At 36.5% G+C, this 19,182-nt stretch overlaps 1 protein-coding gene across 2 annotated transcripts; it reads right to left on the bottom strand.

Annotated features, from left to right (window-relative positions):
• Positions 1 to 562: 562 nt before the first annotated feature.
• Positions 563 to 17,426, bottom strand: MS3_00004645 (uncharacterized protein; the record flags this gene model as incomplete). 2 transcript variants are annotated; one of them, XM_012944471.3, is made up of 6 exons in its annotated part: positions 563 to 4,610; positions 6,816 to 7,231; positions 10,260 to 10,742; positions 12,019 to 12,383; positions 15,445 to 15,667; positions 17,235 to 17,426. In XM_012944471.3, the coding sequence occupies 6 exons, from the start codon at positions 17,424 to 17,426 to the stop codon at positions 4,211 to 4,213; spliced, it is 2,079 nt and encodes a 692-aa protein (XP_012799925.1). In that variant the 3' UTR covers positions 563 to 4,210. The 2 variants fall into 2 exon arrangements, with proteins under 2 accessions (XP_012799925.1, XP_051072781.1); XM_051212590.1 differs by having other exon boundaries at positions 563 to 10,742; positions 12,019 to 15,667.
• Positions 17,427 to 19,182: the final 1,756 nt, after the last annotated feature.

The raw sequence follows: 19,182 nt of genomic DNA, 5'->3' as shown, positions 1-19,182 counted from the left end.
GAGCAAAGCACCGAACTGCGTCACAAGGCAATCACTCACTTAGAATCCTCAAGGCCAAAGGAAAAGAGGAAGACCAACGAACAAATTATGCCGAGAAATGGAGACAGACATGATAAGAATGAACAACAATTGGATTGAACTAGAAAGGAAGACCCACGACAGAATGGGTTGTAGAATGCCGGTCGGCGGCCTATGCTCCACTGAGAGCAAAAGGCACAAGTAAAGTAATACACGGAACTCTGGTAACCTGTTAAAGATTGTTTACACGTAAGTAAAAGTGTAATTAAGTTCATGAAGAGCATAAATTTGGTTTATATCAAAGAATATTGCAAACAGCTTGTAAAAGAGAACACAATAAAAAAAAAGAAGTATTATGCAGTAGACACTAAATTCTAGTATGAATCGTATTTGAAAATATCTCTAGTTATTGAGCATCAGAATATATAGACTTATAATTTAAAGATACCTTGATCTCATTTTACTTTGTACTAAGTATAATTAGTGAGAAAAACACTTGAATTAATCACAAGCATTCTTTACTAATATCTATTAGAGTATAATTGACTATGCTTCCATTTTAGTTCTTATTGGATAATTGAAAATGATTGATATAAGACCCTAATAGAGTAATTCATACTCTCTTGTCATGTTGTTTAAGCTGCTAATGAAAAATTATTACACTTACATTGAATAAATCAATGAAGATATGAAAAGTAATCTCATTAGTCATTCTGAGTTGAAAGATAACCAATGATCAGAACTATATAAAATTATTTCATTAAAAGGAACGAACCAATAAAAGTACATTTGTGATGTAGAACAATGCTAGAGAAATGACTGTGTAGTGTTGAGTATCTTTCTTTAACTACCTTTTTGCTTTGTTAATTATTTGCTTATTAACTTTGATTGTTTTTATAGGAGTGCATGTGTGTGCATTGCTTATCCTACTTGTTTTTGTCCGATTATAAATATTGAGTCACGCTTAATTAAATCGAGTCGGCTCACTCGTCTTTGCTCCGCTTTTTATTGTGATATATGAGTGCTTCATCCAACACAACGCACATTTGGCTTCACATTACCCCCGTCACATAAACAGGGTTAGCCTAGGTAATATACGGAATTAAATGGAATATTTATGTTCATAGCACCCTCGTACGACCGAATTATAATCAGATACCGGGCTACAAAATTACTTTATTCACTAGCTTTTGTACTTTAAACTTTGAATAGGAATGATTCCGTTACATTTACCACGTATTTGAGTTTACATACCAATCTAGGTTTGTTGAAGGTACTTGGTTTACTAAAGCTAAACCAACAAAGTAATGTTGTAGCTAGGTCGGTATAGAGTGACAAATGAAAATGGTATGTTGATTGTGAATCACCAGTGAGTTAGCAGGTTGGAATATGCACCACACATGTCCAATAATCGTAAACGGCAATATCCGGGATATCTGTGACCCCTGACTAAACTCAGAATCAATGAAAAATCATTTGCAACAGACTGCTTCTGACAATTACTTTTAAAATCCTATTATCTTCAGAAACAGAGCATCAACTCCAAAACTAACAATGGAGAGTGATATAGTTAAGCACATCGACCAAGTTATTTGTCTTGAAAGTCTTATAGATCCTGGTGAATTATCGTTTAGCGAAATCTTAGCACAGATTTAGAATACTCAACTGGCTTTAGTGTCTTCAGACCATTGCTCGTATACATTAGGACCACCAAGTGAGTAGTTATAGTCTTAGATGTAGGATATCAGTTAATGACTCCATGTGAGACTATGAATTTGTGAATCCTCATCCACTGAAACGGCTGGTATGTGACATAACCAATCACACCTTACCTCAACATACAATCCTGACTGGCTTAGTACTCTGAAATAAGTACAGTCACCATACTGAAGTTACTGACTGATTTGAGCAGTGTTGGTAAGTTCAAACTATGTGATTGAAGTTCATGCAAAACTCTAGTTAATAGTAGAAGAAATAGGATAAAGTAATTTAAAATAAGTAATAATGATCCAGATACATCCACACTTTTTGTGTGTCCATCATATAGACCTTAAATTTCAACTTTATATCCTATTAAATATTCTTCTTTTCTATAATCATAATCTGTTTTCCCATTATCTCTTTCTATCATTGATAGAACTACTATTTTTATGATTCAACTTTATAATTTGATCTCACTGTATTACTTGTTATAATATAGAATTCTCAATACAAATTATTTCAATAAGTTATACTTTACTTATTTCTTGAACGATCCTGACAATAACATATTGAATAATCATCAGATACTCAACATCCATTGGCCGGATACCATCAGCAACAGCCTACTGTGAGAGAGAACAAACCAACTTCCAGTTGAAGAGGAAATTAGGAAATGACGATGAAAATAGATAAGACATACATTACGCAAATCGTCAAACTGCATCACGAGGCAAGCTCTAACTTGGAATCCTGAAGGGAAGCGGAAAAGAGGAAGGCCAAAGAACACATTACGCCGGATAATAGAAGCAGATATGAAAGGGATGAATAACAACTAGAAGGAGCTAGAAAGGATTGCCCAGGACAGGGTTGGATGGAGAATGCTGATGAGCGGCCTATGCTCATTCACGAGGAGTAACAGGCGTAAGTAAGTAAGTAAGTGGATATTGAGATTTCAAAAGTCAACATTTGAATAATATACACTCTTTTCAATACATATTATCAACCATCATAATGTCTCCGATTGTAAGTTTTTATAACTTTTATAACGAAAGGTTGTAAACTATTCATAAACCCATTTGAATAGATTATGCAATTAATTAACATAATAATATGTGAAAACAAACAAACAAACAAAATATCTAGATACATAGCAGGAACAAGTAGCCTAGATATTCATCAAACAGATCATCCTTTAAAAAATTTTTTTTTATTATTTAAATCATGAATAATGCTGTTTTATAGAGGGGGAGGGGAGAAAAAAGAGGAAGAAAAATTAGAGGGGGGGAAATACTCATTAAAATTTTACGCTCTTATAAACTAGTCTGATAAGTGAAGGAAATTGTCTCTATTCTGTTTATTTATTAATTTTTAAGCTTTTGCAAAACATAACTCATCAAGATGATTAGTTTTAATAATAATAATAATAATAACCATTGAATTACTTGTGGAATAAGATGAAAGAAGACAAGAAAGAAAGAAAAGAAAAGAAAAAAACAAGTACAATTTGAAGAGAAGTGAATATGACGAAATCAATAAAGATAATAATAATGATCAACTAGAAAGAATAACAAAATTGATAATAATCAATGAATGAATCCAAATGACTGATACTACTGATTCATTTGGATTGATAAAAATTGAATGAAACCAAGTAAACATTTTTCTTGTGAAAAACAAACAAACAAACAACCTTTAATCTAAATTAGAAGAGAAAGAATAAGCTTTTAAGAAATCAATTTAGTTCTCAAGTGATTGACTGTATATATGTATCACATACAAACACACACACATACATACACCCATACATTATTCACTTTCATTTAACTAATTAATTAATTAATTATATCTACAATCAATTAAAACATTCAGTAACCGAAACCATAAAAGGCAATTATTAACAGGAACGATAAATATTCAATGGATAGTATGTTTAGATGATCTAGAACAAAACAGAATAGAATAGAATAGAACAAAGCATACACACACACACATCATAAAGATTATTGTGTACACGGTATACAAGTACATCATTTTCTATGCATATATAATTTATTTATAATTATGAAAAGGATGAATAACAATTGGAAGGAGCTGGAAAAGATTGCCCATGACAGGGTTGGATAGAGAATGCTAGTAACTGGCCTATACTCCTTCACGAGGAGTAACAGGCGTAAGTAAGTATGAAACAAATTAGGCAAAATGAAATTACAATTTTATTATCTAATTATATAATGTCAAAAGATGAATAAGAGAATAAATGAGTAGATGAATTGGACTAATGAAAGACATATCGGTCATATTGAAGTAAACTACGCCTGACAAAATATACACGTTTATATATATATATATATATAGAGAGAGAGAGGGAGAGATGGGGAGAGCTGAAATCGATGAACAGCGGTACACAAAAAAGGGAAACAAATCAACAGGTAACGAACAAACAAACAAACAAACAAAAAAGAATTTCAACTAGTAAAAGAAAATAGAAGAACTAATAAAAGTTAGATAACATAGACTCAAGAAATACCATTAATATTGGTAAAAATAATATACTGAATAAACAAAATACACAAATACATGTTTTTGCATTAATAATAGTTTTTAATAAACTAACATTATTCTTATTCTTATTATTTATATTAATAATACCATGGGATAATTTACCAACAATTGAATAGGTTGGACCATGATGCCATTTTACAAGACGATCTACACTTACACTAACTAAATCAAATGAATCTGATTTTAATGGAAGACGAGATATAGGTTTTTTAGATGTTCTAGCTAATACACATGAATCTTCTCGTAAGAAAGTTAAAGCAGTAACAAATATTGGATGAGCATTATTTAATGTATAAATATTGACTAAACAATGATTTGACGGTGATAAACTAAATTAGGATATAAAGTTTAAAAGAAAAAAAAAGAAATACAATTATTAACTTGTCATTTTTATCATTAAAATAAAGAAAATGCAATGGAAAAGATTTATGCAAAATATTATGATCAATCAGCGATTTACATCTTTAATGTTATGTCAAAATGTTTGGAGAGCAAGTTGTTGCTTTAGGACTGGTCTGTGTCAACACCTCAACTAACGATAGGGAGTGAAGTAGTCGAATGCGTCGAAAGCTTCACTTATCTCGGAAGTCTAATCAGCCGTAATCGGTTGATGTCTGACGAAATCTCTGCACGGATTCGAAAAGCTCGTTTGGCTTTTGCCAATTTATGTCACCTATGTCGAAGGCGTGATATCCGTCTATCAATAAAAGGACAAGTATACTACGCAGCAGTTCTTTCTGTTCTACTTTACGGCTGTGAAACGTGACCATTAACAGTAGAGGATACTCGAAAGTTACCAGTAGTTATTTATTTTATTTTAACACATATATTGGTACAAGGGGGCACTAAATACATAAGCGCCACATTATTCTCATTTGATATGTGTGAGGGCTGTGATACTGCTCGCGTGCCCAGACCGAAGCAGGTGATTTACTTAGGCGGCCACACCCGGAGCCTTCGACCTGAAGGTCTGATCCACAAGGCAGTGGAGCATCGTAAGGAGATGCACTTTCATGGTAACCGGTAATCAACAATAGGTTCATACGCCAATTGTTTTCTTAGGATCCTGAAATCCATGTGCTCTATTGGCTTGGAATCAGGGTTTTTAACTTTCCTAAGTGGATCCACCGTACCCACAAATCCGAGTTAAACTACAGGATATTCGCTTTTCGTCCTCTCAATTTCATAAAAAACACCCTTGCCGCGAGAAGGCAGTGATTGTATGCATGTGACCATGTGAGAGGATTTCGAGAGGGAGAGCTGACTTTCCCCACTATCGGCCGTACCAGGGCATTTAGTGGCTCTGCTTTTATAGACTATAACAGTTTTACTTCTCTGCAAAAGAGTAGTTCATATATGAAAAACGAGTACCTTTCATAATAGAAATAAAGATATTCACAAAATTATAATTTATTACTTGTTATATCGGTCTTACAATTAACCTTTTAAGTGGATTATTGAATTCCTAATCAAGATGCCTACATTGAAGATTATCAATGTTAATCCTGATATGGACGATGGATGATAATAACGGAACACCTAGTTATTATATTAAAGAGAGCAAGAATTAATAACATCATTACGTTTCTTAGTTCATTTCGATTGTCTTCTAGATCAGTAATCTTATTCTAATCAAATGAACTTTACTCATTTTATTCTTACTTATTATCAGAGTTTATTCATTAGGTAACTAACCACTTGTTTCTAAACCCTTTAAACTCTTGTTACAATCAATGTTGTAGAATGTTCTTTTACACAAGGTAAATATTAACAATTTTATTCAGTCTATTAAATTTGTTTATATCCTTGCTATAACTATGCTGATATGTAAGTAATTTAAATTCATTTTGTAGTTAGGCTTTTAAATATCACAGGTTATAAGCAGTTGATGAGAACCAAACGAAATAGAATGTTTGTCCTTGTTATCATTATGATGATAAGGGGAACAACTATGTGTATGAAACTTAGTTATTAGACAACATAGAATTAGTATCCATAGAAGATTGTCGTTCTTCTTGAATAGTTAGTTTTATGAACCGATCTTATAGAAGGTGAACTCGAGAAACTAGTAGATCAATGAAATATATTCATGTTGTTATAATACCATCATCTATAACCAATGTAGGAGGAAACCTTATGATATAAACTCGATGAGCATTCCATGAAAAAGGAAAGTGTAGAATCTGTTCACGAAGGAAACATTTTCTCAAGAAAGGGAGGAAAAATAGGTGACACTGCCAGCCATTTGAATGTGCCATCAGTTGTTGTTTGTATAGACTGTGGCAAATTCATCATTAGAATAAAACTTCAGTAAGGAATTACTGATATTATGATAGTTAAGTTTCGTTTTTTTTTTCAAATATTTCAAACAATACTCCAAACAATAAAATTATTGATGGAGTGTTGTTACATCAATTCTAACTGGCCCAATGAAAGATATCAGTCATTAGTATTGTACGGAACTCGCATAAGTTTATTGATTTACATAAACTGTAAATATAACCAACATAATAAAATTTAAGTAGTAAACTTACAAATACACATCAACACGTCCTTCCATAGTGCCCACACCAATTAAGCCTCGTGACCGACTTGGATGAACAGCTAGACAAGCAGGTAAATGTCCCTGAGGAAGAGTAATTTCTGCAAAAGTGTTGAGTTGAATTGGTTGATGCATTTTTATATTATTTGACGATAACGATTCAAAGGTTGCCGCCTCAGAAGGATGCGGTACTGACCATACAACTAAACGACTAAAACTCCGACGATTTGCACACAAAGGCTGAATCGTAGTAACAAGCATAGATTCAACAGTATAAATTTCACTGGTCTTTAAACCTTCAGAGGAAGATAAAGATTGATTCGATGAAATTGGAGATTTGAGAGAATATTTCATAAACTGACAATGTCTGAAGCGATAATTAGAACGATCCGAAGAACGTTCTGATGTCTACAATTTACAAAATGATAAAAAACACTTAGCAGTTTAGTAAAGTAGAAAATAACTACAAAGATGCCTATTAGATTATATAATAATGATAAGATCACTATAACATGTCAATGGTTATAAATGAAAATCGTTCACAAAAATCCTATGCATATATTTACTCAAATTATTTAATTATTCCAATAATTTTAATATTTGAATTCATCAGTCGATCTAAGCTAGACCACCTGGAGGCACTGGACGGCTGTTTTGTCCTAGTATGGAACTCCTTAGTAATGCGCACCCACGACCCCGCACACAAACGCTTAACCTCTAGACTACTGAGTCTATATGGAACGGTGTCAATGCCTAATTTCAATTGATCCATGATCTTGCACAACCCTTCATTTTGGAGTTCTAATGAGAAGCCGTGACCAGTGGAGTCCAATCGGTAACGGGTGGAGACAGTTATCCACTCCAGACAATAGATGAAGGGTTGCTCAAGATCATGAATTGATTGAAGTTAGGCATTATCACCGTTGGATGCCGGCTCAGTGATCACGAGGTTAGGTGTTCACACTCGAGACCGAATACACTGGGTTCGTGTCCCGAGTGAGGGATCGCGGACTCACACTGCTACGGAGTCCCATACTAGGACAAAACAGCCGTCCAGTGCCTACAGGTTTTAAATAGTGGTCTAGCTTAGATCGACTAAGATCAACTACTAAAATTACTACAATTTCCACAAATCTCAATTCTGATAATATTCTAATGATGACTAAACTTACAAAAAACAGTAAAAACAAAATTTGATTGTACAATAGCGTCTGTTGTTTAAATAGTTCACCAAATAATCGTTATATTTTGGAATACTTTGAGGTGATTCTGAATTCTGAATGATTTTAAGATTTCTCTAATACAAAACGAGATTTACGCTAACCAGATAGACCGCAAGATTGACACATAACAACTTCAACAAGAATTTACACGTGAATGAAAGAGAAGAGAGTTAAAAACTGAGAAAAAAGTTTAATATTCAACAAATTGAAATTGTAATAAAACAAGTGTTTGTATAGCTAAAAGGACGATTTTAAGAAATATAAAATTGGCAAAATCAAAGCGATAACGACCATTCAGATGAGAAAAGCGTCCGTGTAGAAGTCTAAACAGAAACAAATTTCAATAGTTGAAATCATGAGTCAATTGAAGCTAGACCACCATGGGAGACCTAGGACCACTGGACGGCCGTTTCGTCCCAGTATGGGACTCCTCAGCAGTGCGCATCCATGATCCTGCCCCCAGCGAGATTCGAACCCAGGACCTGTCAGCCGTGACCAGTGGAGTTCAACCAGGTCTGTTGTGAGATATCAGCCCACTGAAGACAATGGTGTACGGTGGCGCAATTTCGTGAATTGGTTGAAGTTAGACATTAACACCGTTGGATGCCGGTTCAGTGGTCTAACGGTCAAGCGCTCGCGCGCGAGACTGGTAGGTCCTGAGTTCGAATCTCGCAGGGGGCGGGATCGTGGATACGCACTGGTGAGAAGTCCCATACTACGACGAAACAGCCGTTCAGTGCTTCCAGGTTTTCCATGGTGGGCTAGCTTCAATTGACTCATGATTTCAACTATTGAAATTACTAAACTCCACAAAACCCCTTCCGATAAAAAAAAATTTACTGAGGATTTCCTCACACATTAGAAATATCAATTATTTGTAAAATTAGATAATTTGAGGTCATCTTATCAATAATATTACCACAGAAATCGGATATCTATGATTACTGGTTATATGAATGGTACAGTAAAGAGTAAGAAAGCAACATAAAACCACTGTTTTGGCATAATTAATTGTCAAAATGAAGCAACATGTTTATAATTTAGTGATAAGTACGGTCGTTATACATGCATATGCTATGAACTATAAGGTAATCGTATTCTAGAAGTATGGGTTAAGATACTAGAATATGCATTTTTGAGAAATTTGAAATTAGATTATACATTAACGTAGTAATCCTGGAAATACACCTTTATGATGGGATAATACCGGGTTGTTCAACCTGAAGTAGAACTTAATTATAACCTGAAACCTAACGGTTGGTAACCGAGTGCTCTAACCATCAAGTCACTACCACACATCAAAGTAATTGCAAAGTAGAAGGTACCCCCTGGAACTGCATTTCGGATAATTATTACTATGTTCCAGTATAAATTGCTTAAATTATCTGTTACAAACCTCACCTAATAAATCACCAAGACAAAGTCATAGTAGACAACTGGGCTGAAACAATGAATTACCACCTATTACGTAAGAATCAACTATATTCCTTAACTATCCGTTCACTGATTGACAAATGGGACTCGATTCTGTGGTTTGGTGTTTCAATGTAGTTTGTAACAGCCTCATATTGTTCACCTAAAACACTTTACTATATACACCTAGAGTAGTTCAAGCAAGTATACGGCCTAACACACATTTGACTACTAAACATGTCAAGTTTAGTCCTATTATTTATTTTATACTTATTCCCATAATTAACTATTGACTTTTATCCATTTTTGTGTGTTACAATTTGTCGGCTGTATCCATCAACCACTTGTAACATATGAGCACATTCAATAATTTATACTACAATTGATTACTACTTTAATCAATCCATAAAACATAAAGACTGACCGCTATACCGATCCACATCAGACACATTTCATACTTTCTACAATCTCTGTGGTCTATTGAATCAATTTGAAACATATCTATTACCAAAATATTGAGTATCTGACTTTTAATATCAGGCCGTCAAGTTAATCTGACTTGACAACGGGATTACCATAGAAGACATATGAAATTAACCGAGGCCTAAAATAAATAAAGTCAAGTTATGCAATAGGTTCTTATGTCAGTGGCTAATTAATATTGTTACTTAGTTACCTAAGCACAAAATTTTTAATGATCTGACTACAAGTTTGAACTACAGTTCAAATTATATTACATATGATCAATTAAAGTAAAATGAAAAATAAAATAACACAGATTTGTTATCATCACTACTTACTACTTTATTCGATGTAGATACAAGATTCGGTGAAGGTGGCGGTGTAGTTCCATAAGATGACAAAGAACTGCAAGAAGCAATTGCATATGGATATTTTTCCATTGATTGACTGAATAAAATATCATCTTGAATTTTAAATGAATTATCATTGTCTGAATTTGATAGGAAAGTTTTCATTCGAATACCTCTTTCATTACTAGGATTTCTTTTTGAAGTGTTAGTTTTTAATTTGACCAGTTGTTGACGAGAATTCAGTGTTGAATGCATTGATTTAATATCATTTAAAAATAGGAGTGATTTTGATGGGAGATTAACATTAGTACACCATACTCTTAATGTACTCCAATCAGGTCTATCGCATATTGTAGCCAATAGGGGATATGAAGTAGAATCATCCTGTTTAGATGCATATGCATGTGAAAAAGCCATACTGCAAACACCAGTTGACAAGCCACCACTAACATCTGGATATACAATCAGTGACTACAAAGAAAGGAAGACATTAATAATAATAATAATAATAATAATAATAATAATAATAATAAACATTTTTATGATAATAAGTTTATCACTACCACCAGTAACCATATCATTGGTTTAAAATCACGTACTTAATAATAATTTTTATGCTGCAGTAAAGAGATGGCTCAGTGCTTCGGTCACTTATCGTTTAAACAACAGATTATATGGGTTAAAAACCTGCCCCATCCACCTTGGTTTGGAGAATTGGATAATAAAATGAGAAATAAACACTGAGGCTTAAAGCCGAGTGCGTATGCTTGCACCTGACACATTGATTGGTCAATGAGTAGTGGCCAAAGTCGTGTTTGTTTAGTTCTTAGCGCTGGTTAAATTATATCGATTGAATTGCAGTATAGCAGCTGGCGTAAGTGACTCAACATCGTGAGCACTATATTTAGATGTTAAGTGGTACTAAGTAGTCGGCAAAAAAACCCTAGTTTTACTCAGCTAGTTTATACTTATAGGTAATATATAAACCGTGGTATAAATTTTTGATTCCGAAAAAACCTGTTTCTAAGTTACTTTTTTCTAGGAAATTGCTATATTGTTTCCAGATTGTAATTATCTGAGGAGAGTTCATGATAAAATGAATGTTATTCTGCTGCAATCTGTTCTTTATTTACTGGAATTTAAAAATGGAAAGAACTGAAGGAAATTCTTCACTAACTGTCGACAAAAAGTTGTACAACGTTAAATGCTTTCCTCATTTATCGACTTTTCAATATATATATATAGAACAGCAAAAATCAATTGGAATAAGATTAGCAGTGAAATCCGAGACACGCGATTCGTCTTACTTTTGGGACTTGTCAGCTGGATATACCTGCATCCCAAAGTTGATGTTCTATCCGGGACTCGAAACCAGGACTCAGTAGCTAAGGAGATGACGCGATGGTGTCTGAAGCGAACGGTACTGGGTTCGAATCCCGTTGCGAACATTCACTCCGATGCAGGCACATCCCAATGCGCATCCTGGGTTCCATTGCTAGCTATATTCCATCTATTCTAAATTAATGCGTGTACAATTTACAATGGAAAATGTAGAATGAATACACGCTGGATTTTATCAATCACGTCATTTCTGTATGTTTAAAAGAAACAAAATTAATTGAACGAAACATTTGTTAATCGATTATGCTTTGTATTATCGAAAAAATCCTGTTATATTAACTAGAGCTTTAAGAGCAGAAGTGTAAAGAAGCATCAAAATATCAAAACTGTCAGACATACAACAAACCTGATACGGACTATCACCTAGTTGTTTTTCGTCAAGAAAACGTTGTTGAACATGACGATTGATAAGAAAGACAGATCCACTATCAGAACCAATAGCTAACCAAGTACCAGCAGGTCCACCATGTGTTACACATGTAGGCATTCCCGACAAACTTTTCGGTGCAGATCCCGATGGTGATTCAGAGCCAGAATCATCAGCTGAACAAGAAATCTGTTCCATGAGTGTGTATTCACGAACTTTGGTTAATTCCCATTCTAAAGGCACTGGTTCACATACACTATTTTTCTTGTCTTTCTTATCAGAGTCCTGCGTTGAGGTAGACATCTTATTCAACTTAGAATCTTTGTCATCCTTCCAATGCCTTCCTAAACCAGATATTTACAGAATACACCATAGTAATTATTAAGTAAAATGTCTAGATATGAGAATAAAGGAAAGCATGAGTGAATAAAATCAGGTAACATGAACGGGTTCAATACATATGAATGTATTTTTGTGAACATTTTAAACAGGGCCAAGATCCTATAGTAGCTTGTTAAGAACATACAGACTGGACAAAAGTGTATTTTCATTATAAAGACCATATAAAATTTGTAATTCTGTTGTGTTACTTGCTTGGGATTAAGTTGAGTTAAACAAACTTGGCTGGACAACTTATGTCCGATGTTTTATAAAACAGGTATACAAATAAATGCTAATTAAAATCGAGCATAATAATGTGAACTAGTCTAAGATGTCACAACAGTAAATCGACGAATCCCACTCAACTGATTGTTTAACGATGATCCGTAGAGCCGCGATTTGGTCTGTGCACGACCGATCCTTACGAAATCCGGCCTGTTGATCTCATAGCGACGCATAGGTTTTTCGTAATGACAACTCGGAAAAATGTAAAAGCGAAACAGTCATACAGTTACAAACAAAGTAGCATTTGGCACATATTTGCATCAATCTGTTACCGCACCATATCAGAACAGTTTATTTCTTTGAACACATAAACTTTGGGACAAGGGGGCACCAAATACATATGTGCCACACAATAACAATGAAGTTGCGAAGAGAAGAGAATGAAGGGTGAGTACAATAAAAAGAACAATAATGAAAAGGGATTAGTGTATGAGTGGAATAACAGTAATAACAAGAACAATAATAATAATGATAACCGTTGTTGCTACCTTGACGTGGTGGTCGGGCTTGCCTATCGTGATAAAGCAACCGAGCTATACTGACTAGAACAACTGTTTCTCAAGGTCCTACCACGTCAGACAGGTCGGTTGAAGAGCGGTAAGACTAAGAGCAACAAACCCAAGGTCCGAAGGCGAAGTCGTACTGCTCACTGTACAGAGGTGTGACAGCAGTAAGGTGTTTCCTTCAGACAACCAGCATGACAGCGATGCTGCCTTCTCATAAGAAGGGGTGGGGTTAGAAAAGGTCGACCCTAAAAATGCACACCTCGCCTTATCCCACGGATATCCGTCTCTGGCCGTAAGGTCCCAAAAAGTACGGAGCTGACACGAAAATTACCCATAAAAAGGTCGTGTGTGACCGACCTCAAGCAGTTGACCCTTGGGCACTGTGGTCACGCTCTCAGGTTACTAAGACCATCTCTAATCCAATTTCCTTTTCAGGTACCTCCAGAAGAATCCTTCCACGGTGTGGGCAACCGGCAAGTGATAACCGCCCTCATACCCCTAACAGCACTCAAAACCACTGTATTCATAATCAACCTCCATCTTCACTTTCTATTATTCCTCCTACATCGACTTTCACCTCCAAACATCCTTTTTCGGCTTCCTCCTCAAATGTCACCATAGCCAACGATTCTAGTGCTTAAAACCCTGTCCCAGGTCTATTGAAATCTCGCTCCAAACTACACATTGGAGCCTTCAGCGTACGCACCCTATGTCAAATCGGTCAACAGGCTTCCTTGGCTAGAACCCTAGAATCTCGTACCTCAGAAGTACATAAACCTTGTGAAGGTTCTTTACTCGAACACTACTAGTCGAGTCATAGCTTATGGCGAACTGTCATCAGATTTTGCAACCTCACGTGATGTCCAACAAGACTGTCCAATATCTCCATTTTTGTTTAGTTTTATCATTGATTTACTACTGGGAATAACCTCGTCGTCTGAATTTTCGGGCATTTATCTCCTATCAGGAGGTTCACTTATCAACTTAGAATACGCAGATGATATAGTCCTGTTTGGTGAAGACGCCTATAAAATCCAGTCTTTTATTAGCACGCGGCAACAATGGCAGGATGTTTGGGATGCGCTTCTCCCCCCCACTAAATGCAAGTTGTTGCTTCAGGACTGGTCTGCGTCAACACCTGAACTAAGGATAAGGAGTGAAGTAGTCGAACGCGTTGACAACTTCACTTATCTTGGAAGTCTAATCAGCCTTAATCGGTTGATGTCTGACGAAATCTCTGCACGGATTCGAAAAGCTCGCTTGGCTTTTGCCAACTTACGTCACCTATGGCGAAGGCGAGATATCCGTCTATCATTTAAAGAACGAGTATACTGCGCTGCAGTTCGTTCTGTTCTACTTTACGGCTGCGAAACGTGGCCATTGAGAGTAGAAGATACTCGTGAGTTACTAGTATTTGATCACAGATGTCTTAGAAATATTGCTCACATCTGCTGGGATTATGCAGTATTTGTAAGAACTAATGATTCTTTTGTACTTGATTACCCGCTTATTACGAATTCCAAAGAAAATACGTTCATTTAGTTCTACTTGCTGTAAATTGCACTATTTTGGTTCCTAGCTAGTACAATAATCCGACTACTTCTGATCATTATATATAACCAGGTAAGTAATAGTGAGGTTAGATACAGGGTATTAGTGAATAATGGTACATCAGTTGATGAGGTTGCGAATCTATATCGACTCAGGTGGTTGGGCCACGTGTTACATATTCCTGAACACCGATTACCACGATGAGCAATGCTGACTAGTGTTGGGGATGGTTGGAAGAAAGTCAGGGGTGGCCAAACCAAAACGTGGCATCACTCATTGCAGTCACTAACTTCTGGTCTGAGCAATGTTGGTAGATGCAGAATACTTGGTTGGGGTGCATGTGACTATCGTAACCAATGGTTGGAGACTCTTGGTGACATGGCTCAGAATCGATCACAATGATGTCGGTGTATACACTCTTTGTCTTCCCTCAAACTATGAGATTAAAATCGCCTCATTTCTTTCTTCCTACGAACTAATTCTTTCTTCCTGTACTATATCCTTATCTGCAATCTTTCTTTTATATATTACCACCATTGACTTAACTGCTTCTATGAGTCCGGTGTTCATCTTGCTATGCTAATGTGGTATGGCAACTTGAACCGATGCATGTATGTGCCTGGTCCTACGTTGTGGATGACTGATTGACCTAATAACCAGAAAAGAACATGACAAAACGTACCTGATCTGTGACGTAAGTTAGTTTCCTCTAAGACATCTGTAGTAGAATCAGGCTTTTCAACATTTAATAACTTTGGCAGTGAGGTAACAAGATTCACTTTTGATTGTACAATGTACTCTACACACTTCTGACCTTCCAAACTAGCAATAAAACCACCGTCTCCAGGATTGACGACCGTCAAACTCATAACAGCTTCTGTGCCAGTGTCCAAACCACCGGATTTCTAAAACGAAAAAGAGAAATATTGCAGATAAATTACACGGATATAACCGCAAAGCAATCTAAATATTAAAACGTGTCATTGAAATCTCTCCCAGTGAACTAAGAAAAGAAAAGAAAACATTGACACTACAATGATAGGGCCCCCAAATGGTCTGGTATGGCCGAGAGTGGGGGAGTCCGCTCACCCTCTCGAAGTGCTCTCACATGGCCACGCGTAAATAGCCTCTGACAGGGAAGTCCTACTCACTGCCTTCTCGTGGCGGGGGTGTTGTTTACAAAAATGAGAGGACGAAAAGCGAATGTCCGGCACTTTAACCAGGTTGGTGGACATGGAGAGTCCACCTAGGGGAGTTGGAAAACCCTGATTCCAAACCATTGGTGCACATGGGCCCCAGTATCCTGAGGGAACAAATGGCGTATGAACCAATCGTTGGTTTGACTAGACCTAGCTCCTCTCCAGACTACTACTACTAAGTGGCCAAAAGCAGGACGTCCTGACCATAATTCACTACTCAAAGAAATAACATGGATGTATTTTTAGTAGGTTTGTAGGAATAAAAACTGTTTCAGTAGAAGCTGTCTCAATGGTTTAAGCATTTTACAGAGGCAGCGGCTCAGTGATTTGGGCACTCGATTTGGAAACATTAAGTCGGTTTTTCAAAACATGTTCTGCTTACTAGTTTTAAAAGCCAGGTAAAAATATAATGGGCCCCTACATAAAGTTTCCTAAACCCGAATACACAAACATGTAATTGTTAAATCAGCTACGTTAATCGACCAAGTGGAGTACCATAAGGATCAGCACTGGACTCGTTTATCAATCATTTCAATGAAATTCCACGAATCATTGGATCTACAATGCTACACTATGCCAATAATCTTAAGACAAACAATTGATATACCCCCCCCGCCACAATATTGTAATCCATAAGTCTAAGCACTGTTATCAACAAAATCTATTAAAAGTCCACTGTAAAACTTTTAGAGCAAGTGTTAGTGCGGACTATCCAGTCCTTTCAGCAGTGTGAAAAAACTAACCCAGGAAAATAACTTATGTAGGAACTTATGCTAGATAAGTATGTGCTGAGTACGTTTGCTTTCACATACATCATAAATCATGGCACCAAAGTCCCATTTTGTATTACACTGCAAAATCTTTAACGAACCTAAATTGCTTATGGCTGTCAGAAATCGTTATTGAGCCTTTAGATTTGAAATTATGTATTTCGATGTTAGACGTTGTAAGAATTAGTGTATACTAAGCACTCGAAGCCATACAAATGAACCGAGTATACACGAATGATTGCACATTTTTAAGACATTGTCGATGTTCGAAGAGTGGACACCAAAATTAGGGAGAAGATAAAACACCTAGATTCACTATACATGCATGATATATAGTACGTGTTATTAAATTGCTCAACACAAAGATGAGCTATGAAATAAGCTTTCCAATAACTTATTGCATACCAGAAAAATAAAAAAACGATAGGAATATTAATCACGAGGTCCCTGGTTTAGAAACCCTAGTAAATTAGTTGAAATCGGTCTAAAATATGAGACAGTACCTGAACATCAACGGGAGTGCGAGCATCAAGGCCATTTCGATAGAGATTGATAATATCTATCCGATTAGGAACACCCGTTTTTACGGAACCTCCTCCACCCGCTACAACCAAAGAGTTTCGATCCAGAACGTCAACAACATATAATGGATAAGGAAATCCAAGGGCGCTAAAACCAGTCCTTTTATTTTCCATCAAAATGTTGCGCAACTCAATGGTCTTAATTCGGGATCTTCCTTGGAAATATAGGCACAGTAAACCTTGAGATTTTGCAGTCGTGTCACCAAGCGCAAACTACGCGCGGTTTGTTTCAGTTTCAGTTTGGGAAGGACAGGAGGCTCGATGGCCTATGTTAGTCCTGGCAATGGTGGTCTCTCAGTTGATCCAACTTTCTTTTGAAAGAGTCGACGGATGGAGCCTCAACCACGTGCTGAGGTAGTGAATTCCACTCGTTGATGATTCGATGGGAAAGTCGATAGTCAGCTGACAAGTAATTTGTTCTCGGCTTGTGAACTTTCTGGAGTGTCCTCGTAAATTCTCTGTTTTGGAAGACAAGAAAAATGAGGGCACGTTAGGTGCAAATTTATCACTAAGCAATTTGTAGACTGTAATCAAGTCGCCTCTAGTTCTGCGATATGACAACGGGAAAAGGTTCAGCTTGGCCAGTCGAGATTCATACGAAAGCTTCGCTATTCCGGGAATCAGCTTAGTCGCCCGTTCTCTGAACCTTTTCCAGAAGCTCACTCTCTTTTTTTAAGCAGGGGCTAGCCGCATGTATGCAGTACTCAAGTTTAGGACGAACAAACACTGTATACAAAGTCAAAAACGTTTTAGCGTCGACATGACTAAAAGCCTTACGTATTGACCATAAGGTTCTAAAATCTTCGGCGGCTATTGCACGGCAGTGTGCAGTAGTCTCTAAGTCCTGACTAACGATAACTCCTAAGTCATTATATGTCTGGACGACAGGTAGCTCAGAGTTATTCATCGTGCATGTATCTGTACCTTTATGACCGATATGCATCACAACACACTCGGAAGTATTTATCGGCAACTGCCATGTTTGAGACCATTCAGATAATTTCTTCAGGTCATTTTGTAGTTCTAAGTTATCACTCTTACATCGTATCGTTCTCCATATCTTGACATCGTCAGCATATAGCAAGACCGATGATGATAGGAGACAAGGAAGGTCATTTACATACAAGAGGAATAGCACTGACACCAAAACTCCGCCCTGGGGCACTCCACTAAGCACAGTTTCCCAGCTAGATAACTTTGAGTTCACCCTTATTCTTTGTTGACGCCCAACTAAGAAGTCTTTTATCCACATCAATAAATTGCCTCCAATTCCGACATTTCTTAGCTTATATAACAGCCGGTTGTGCGGAACTTTGTCAAAAGCTTTACTGAAATCAATGAAGGCGACGTCTACAGGTAGCTTTTGGTCCTTAAGTGCGCACCAGCTTTCACGAGCCACTAATAAGTTAGTGAGACAAGAATAACCTATTCGGAAACCGTGCCGCTTCTCCGAGAGGATCCGGTTTTTATCGAGATACTTAAACAGCTTCTTCCGAATAATCTTTTCTAAGATTTTAACAACCACACTAGTTAGGCTAACGGGGCGGTAACTCTCAGTTTTGTGTTTCGTACTTGTTTTAAAGACAGGACTTACTATGGCGTTTTTCCAGTCTTTGGGTAAACGACCCTGGATTACGAACAGATTAAAGCATATACTTAAAGGGTTCGCAACGAAGTTAGATAATTCCTTCAGTAGCCTAGGATGTAATTCATCGGGCCCCGTGGATTTACCTATGTCAAGCTTATTTAGCTGACCAAAGACATCGAGTTCTTTAATGGTCACGCTATCCAGTGTATGTATGGGGGGATCTGTATACGCTGATGAGAAGGGCGCTTCTATGGTATATACGTTGTTAAAGTAGTTCGAGAA

Source organism: Schistosoma haematobium, chromosome ZW (genome assembly GCF_000699445.3).
Source record: "Schistosoma haematobium chromosome ZW, whole genome shotgun sequence".
Taxonomy (NCBI): domain Eukaryota; kingdom Metazoa; phylum Platyhelminthes; class Trematoda; order Strigeidida; family Schistosomatidae; genus Schistosoma; species Schistosoma haematobium.
This window is presented reverse-complemented; position numbering and strand designations above follow the sequence as displayed.